The 6,497-nt window shown below is 46.4% G+C and overlaps 1 protein-coding gene across 3 annotated transcripts; it reads right to left on the bottom strand.

Annotated features, from left to right (window-relative positions):
- Positions 1-658: 658 nt before the first annotated feature.
- Positions 659-4,750, bottom strand: LOC131401561 (mucin-16-like). Of its 3 annotated transcripts, none has more exons than XM_058536875.1 (2): positions 4,486-4,750; positions 659-845 (listed from the first exon to the last, which is right to left on the bottom strand). In XM_058536875.1, the coding sequence occupies exons 1-2, from the start codon at positions 4,675-4,677 to the stop codon at positions 756-758; spliced, it is 282 nt and encodes a 93-aa protein (XP_058392858.1). In that variant the 5' UTR covers positions 4,678-4,750; the 3' UTR covers positions 659-755. The 3 variants fall into 3 exon arrangements, with proteins under 3 accessions (XP_058392858.1, XP_058392857.1, XP_058392859.1); XM_058536874.1 differs by lacking the exon at positions 659-845 and adding an exon at positions 2,138-2,360; XM_058536876.1 differs by lacking the exon at positions 659-845 and adding an exon at positions 3,958-4,136.
- Positions 4,751-6,497: the final 1,747 nt, after the last annotated feature.

Below are 6,497 nucleotides of genomic sequence, written 5' to 3'. Positions count from 1 at the left end.
CATTCCTCTTTATGGTTGAATAGTATCCCACTGTGGGGGTAACCACACTTTGTGTATCTGTTCACCAGTAGATGGACATTTGGGTTGTTTTCCATTTTTATGTACTATAAATAGGTTGTTATCAACATGTGTGTACAAGTCTATGTATAGACATATGTGTTTATTTCCCTTGGATGGATTCCTAGGAGAGGAATGGCTGGGTAGATGTATGTAATTTTTAAAGACGCATCCAAGCTATTTTTCACGAACACTCGATGAGAGTTTCAGTGACTTGACATGTTCAACAACACTTGCTATATTCAGTCTTTTTAATTTTAGCCATTCTCAAGTGTGGTGGAATCTCATGATGACTGTCACTTACATTTCCCCAATGACTCATGTGGTGAAGGAGAAGGCAAGCCACGCACAGATTGGGAGAAAACATCTGTAAAACATATACCTAGAAAAGGACATGTATTTATAATATATAAAGAGCTCTTACAACCCACTAGTAAGAAGACAAGCAACACGTCATGGCTTACCAGGACACAGCAGATCAGGTCTGTGATGAGCACCAGGAGTCCCGCCAAGCAGATGAGGATGAGGGCCCAGAAGGGGAGGTCTGGGGAGACATGTGGTGAGATGAGCCACGTCCTGTCATCGCCCCAGGTCTCCTGGTGAGCTCACTGTGCCTCAACAGTCCTTGACAAGGGTTGGCCAACTTTCCTCATCATCCAAGACCCTGTGCGCATGGTTCTCTTCAATGAGGCACAGGATCAAGATACACTCCCCCTACCATGGGCTGAGGCTTCCTGCAGGTTTACCTGGCTTCTCAGCCAAGGCATCATCTCTGTTGGGAGAATATTCTGGAAGTGAATGAAATAGAGAATGCATGTGAGTGTGTTTCACTCTTTTTAATAAAACTTTTTAGACACAGAAAAAAAAGGGAACAGTCTCATAAACATCCATCATCTACATTTAACAATGTATATTCCATCTAATTAAAACAATATTGCATCAACATATAAATTAACACTTGCAACCCTTGATTCATCCCATGTTTTCAATGAAATATTAAAGTCAAGTAGACATCATCATGTTTCACACCATTTTAGTTTCCATCTCTAAAAAGTGAGCACACTTTGCTACAAAATCCAAGACAATTATCACAGAACAAAAGTGTAATAAATTAAACCAAATTCATACCTCTGGGCACAGAGAACTGAATTTGGGCTGGACTTTCTTATGACAGCCAGGGGCAGAATGGGTCATCACAGTTGGCAAGCCTACGGGATCTCTCTAAATTTGTAAAATCTAACTCAAAAGTGTTCTTCCGTGCCTAGAAACAGAGCATCCCCTTCTCCTTTATCTATTTTCTTAATATTCATTTTCTAGGATTAACCTACAATGTAATTTCCTGCAGGAAGTCTTCCCTGATTTCCGCCTGCAAGTATGAGTGTGTTTACATGAAATAATTGATAAGTTTTAATTCTCTATTCTTGTTATTGCCCACTACAACATAAACTCCAAGAGGGTAGGACACACAGCACCCAGTGGACATGGGGGGAGGGGTGCAGGTCCCCTTACTTGTACCTCTACCCAGACAATCTCTTAGAGGTGTGCTGTCTGATATGCAGCAGCAACAAGTCTCTTTTTGAATTAAAATTAATTTTAGTTAAATAAAATAAAAATTCTAGTACCTCAGTAACATTAAAAATCAGTAACAATAAAGACCAGTCACAACACCGTCCTTCGAGTACTCAACAGCCACATGCAGCTGTGCACTGGACAGCACAGATATAGAACATTTCACCACTGCAGAAATTTCTAGCCCATTGGTGCTCATCTACAGCGGGACTTGGCAAACTATAGCCTGTGGAACAGAAACTACATCCACGCCTAAACCTGTAAGTCTGCTTCACCCACAGCTCGAGGCCCTCACTGACCATCTGGCCCAGTCGCTGTCAGTGCAGTGATAAGGAAACAAAAGTCCAGAGAGGGGAGGTGACTAGCTTTAGGTCACAAAGCTGTCTAGGAGAAGGTGAGGGCCTCCTATATTACACTGGTTTCCTTTTCTCTCTCTCAATGGTGGGTAAAGACTAGGGGACTAAGTCACCTCCTGCCCGCCTGAGAAAGTTCAATGCTCTCTCAGCCCCAGGCATCCAGAGTCCCCGGAAAGGCCTCACATTCTTTCCCAATGACCAGGGAGCCGTATCATCCCCAAGGACACTCTTCCTATCCAGGGTCAAGTTCTGCAGCAGGGTACCATTCTGGGTCAGCCGCAGGAATTCCTCATAGATGGCAACTCTGTCCAGTCTCTGTGCCAAGGCGGCAAGGTACACAGGGAGTCCGCTCCAGTGTGGTTACTGTGGGGGACAGACCTGGAAGTGCACAAGAGATGAACAAGGGTGTCTGGAATTCTACCCTGATTCTAGATTCCCTGCTTCAGAGTCCTGTCCAAGAGAACTTTCTGCAATAATGTAAACATTTGTCTGCACTACCAAATACACTCATTATTAGCCTCATGTTGTTATCAAGCACTTAAAATGTGGCTAGTGTGTGTGAGTCAGGAACTTAATTTCTCATATAATTTCATTTAAAGTAATTAATTTATAAATAAATAACCACAGGGAGAACATTTCTGAAACTTTGGAGTAAGGACTTCTGCAAATGAATAAAAACAATGAGAACACTGGTAAAAATGGTCAAAATCTAATTTTCAGAAGTCTAGAAATTAATCAACGGCTTGTAAGATTCTGAGGAGGGTTTAGTGAAGAAACATGGTGGAATCTTGATAAAGGGAGCCAAGTTTGTGGCACTATAACTTGCACTATCCCATCCTGCTCTCACAATGTCCTCCATAAATTTGAAAACCATCAGTCTCAGAACTATAGTGGCTGAGACATCCAGCAGCCCAGCAGCCATAATAGGTTTGGAGCTCTCAAAAGAGCCATCCCCACCGAACTGTCACTAGCTGACCTGCCTGGCAGCTCCCCGAGAAAGCCCCATGTTCAGGGCTTGTCGTTACTTAACTCAGAGCTTCCCCAGGGAGGAAAGTCCGACCCCAGGGCACTTGCTAAAAACAATCAGGGCTAATTGTTTTCTATTGTAGTTGCCTGAGGGAGTGATACCAGATGAGGCAGGCAAGAGGTGAGCCAAAAACTGAGAAGAAAAATTGGGGGAATGTGATGTCCACAGGGGCCTTTGAAAAGCTGCAGTGTATTTGCAGGCATCTAGAAGGCCACAAGGGCTCAGGGCTATGGCACGCCCAGGAAAGACTTGAGAACATCTTAATATCTCAACTCTAGTTTAAGGTTTGGCTTAATATCTGAAAACTTGATTATGTAATACACCATATTAATAGAATAAGGGCCAATACCACGCAATCTCAACCACATATACAGAAAAGAATTTGACAAAATACAATGCCTTTCATATCTAAAAAAGAAAACACTCAACAAATTAGGAATAGAAAAAAACTTTCTCAACCTATAAACAGCATCGATGAAAAACCCACAGCTAACACCACATTCAATGGTGAAAGACTGAAAATTTCCCCCTAAGACCAGGGACAAGACAATGATGTCTTCCCTTATCACGTTAATCACAGGTACTAGAAGTTCTAATGAGGGCAATTAGGCAAGAAAAAAGAATAAAAGAAACCCAGATTGGAAGGGAAGAGGTAAAACTATTTGTTGTGCAGAGGAGAAGATATTGTATATAGAAAAACCTAAAAAATACACTCTTCTCTACACACAATGTGTGAACCGTATCTCAATAGGTGTATAAAAAATTTAAATTGCCCCATGTGCTTAATGGCTCCACTACTGGAGTGCACAGTTAGACTGCTGATATTTGTTGAAAGTCTCCAGAAGAGGAGGAGGAGGAGGATGCTGGAGGTTGGTGGCCCCAAATGTTAATGCTTTTGTCATCTCCTGAAAACCTATGAAAGGAGATGGTAGGATTAGCTGACAGGGATGTGGGGCAGAATGGCCACCATGTCAGTAACTTCCAGATCAAGGATGTGTCACTTGAGCTCAGAGTCATCAGCCACTAGCTCAGCCAATGCTTCCAATCTCCTCAACCTACATCAAGTCGGTGACCAGGGAGGAGTGGAATATGTCTCACAGCTGGCTGCCTCTGTAGAGCTTGGTGACCTAGAACAAATGCGAGGGAGAGTGGGTGAGATGGAGGTCTCCTGGGGATGCAGGGAGCCACTGGAGCCAGTGAAAGATCACAGACTTTTGGGCAAGGGAGACCTGACTTCAAATCCTGGCACTGCCCCTAACTCACTGCGTGACCTTAGGCACAATACTCCCATTTATGAGCTTCAGTTTACCCCTGTGAGAAATGGGGAAGGCAGGTAGAACATCACCTCTGGACACTGAGAGAACCCAGACACGCAGCGAAAATGAAGGGTTGAAACAATGACATAACAGATGTAAGTCAGGCGGAGGAATGACGCTGCCCTCAGAGCAAGGAGAGACGGTAGAGGGGAGACCTCACCTGGTCCTGGGTGTCTCTCAGCAGGGCGGTGTACTCCGAGGATGTGGGCTCCAGGTTGCTGAGGTTCCCGATGATGATGCAGAAATGTAGCTGGTGCTCTCTCTGGATGGATAAACTCTGGGCTGCAGAGCCTGAAGCCACCGAGAGGAAGAGCAGACAGGTGGAGACTCTCCGCTCCCAGAACAGAGGCATGGTGGCCCACGGGATCAGGGTGGTGGGTGCAGATGGCGTCACACTGGTGGCTGCTCATCCTTCTCAGGCCTGGGGAGAGAGGGATGTGGGGACTCTAGAGAGAGGTCCTGAAACCTCTTGGAGTGGGGTCCCGAACTGGAAGGAGGAAATGGGAGGACAGTGGGGAGACAAGGAGAGGTGGTCACAAAAGTGGTTATAAGGGGCAAATGCTCAGGGGAGGGTCTCACCTGAGGGAGACCAGTCTGCAACTCGAGTAGAATGGTCCCAGTCTGCTCTTCTTGAACAAGGATCCAGCTGGGGATGAAGGAGGAGGAGGAGGAGCAGGAGGGACAGAGGTTGGGGGAGGGGCTGGGTTGGATTTAACCCACCAGGAGCTGCTAGGACCAGGGTCTCACCAGGCTCTGCAGGACCCTGTCAGTGGAGTTGAACGTGGCTGAGCTGTTACTCCTGTCTGATGAATACCGGAGGGTGGAGATGGTGACGTTGACTGTGAGGGTCTTCAGTTTGTGCCCCAAAGCTGCAAGATGAGAGGGAGAGCGATGGCCATCACTGAGAGCTGGCCTGAGACCAGACCAGAGTCCTGCACTCATTATAATCTGTCGTCTTCTGTCCCAGTGGCAGCACCACCCACGCATGGGGTCACCCAATTCAGAACCAGCATAACTGCTCAGCTCCTCCTTCCTCCCAGTAACACCAATTCCAGTTGCACACTGGTTCTCACATACACTCCATCCTTGTCCCAGCTCTGGTCTTAACTTCCTTCACCCGGGCCAACACCCCAGCAGTCTCACTGGATACTCTCTCTAAATGATGTTCTACATGGACTACCAAAAGAATCTTTCTGAAATGAATACCTCACTAAGGACACCACTGCTCTAGTACCACCCATGGCTCCCTATGGCTTTCAGTGTTTAGTTCAAGCTTCTTGACCTGGCACTCAAGGCTCTACTCAATCTGGCTCCTGCTGACCTTTCAGTCTCATTTTATCCATCTACTGCGGGTTAAACTTCGTGCTTCATGCAACCCAAATTCGTTTCAATTCTCCCCTTACGGCATGTTGTTTCTGGCTGGAACTTTTGCTCATGGAATCCACTCTGCCAGGAAAACCCTTCATCCTCTATTTGCCGGGGTCCCTCCTACACATTCTTAAAGATTCCATTCTGGTGAAACTTTCTCTAGCAAGCTCTTCCCCTCCAAATTATGCCAGGTGCCTCTCCCAAAAACATCCCACATTGTATTATAATGGTGTGTTAATTTCACAAGACTAGGGGCTCTCTGAGGGCTGGCCTTAGACTAAATCGTTGGTATAATGTTTGTGATCAGAATGATTGCCCTAAAACCAGAGTTGCATACCCTGGCTTCCCAGCTCCTGGATCACAACTGGCTGGTGGAGGAGTGGGATCGGAGAGCTTCTCTTGGGAAGGAAAAGGGGCCCCAAGATACCTGTGGTGGCTTCTCGTGGCACAGGTGATGATCAAGTATGCAGGGACGTGGTGGCTGTCTCGGGAGCTGTGGTGAGGGCTGTCTTCAGGGAGGGATAGAGTGGGGGGAGCCCCCAGGCTCACCCGGGCTCCAGCAGTGGCTGTCCCATTACCACCATTCACAGATGAAGCATAAATGAAAGTGAGGGGACGGGTGACTGTGTGAGTACAGAGATGAGAAAGCCTGTGTGTGAGAGGAGCCCGAGAGAAAGAGGTGAACAAGAGAGACTGAACTCGGAGGAGAGACAGATGGATGGGCAGAAAACTGGACAGACGGATGGGATACGTGGAAAAGGAAGACCAAGGGTGGCACCTTAACAGAATTAAAGTGAAAATCAC

Source organism: Diceros bicornis (assembly GCF_020826845.1).
Source record: "Diceros bicornis minor isolate mBicDic1 chromosome 1 unlocalized genomic scaffold, mDicBic1.mat.cur SUPER_1_unloc_3, whole genome shotgun sequence".
Lineage (NCBI taxonomy): Eukaryota > Metazoa > Chordata > Mammalia > Perissodactyla > Rhinocerotidae > Diceros > Diceros bicornis.
This window is presented reverse-complemented; position numbering and strand designations above follow the sequence as displayed.

Bases quoted from the DNA above. Each gene is read 5' to 3' on its own strand.
- LOC131401561 (XM_058536874.1), bottom strand. From the start codon at position 4,735: ATGAGCAGCCACCAGTGTGACGCCATCTGCACCCACCACCCTGATCCC. The intron at 2,361-4,485 runs GTGAGGTCTCCC...GTGCACTTCCAG, and splicing joins TGAGAGACACCCAGGACCAG to GTCTGTCCCCCACAGTAACC.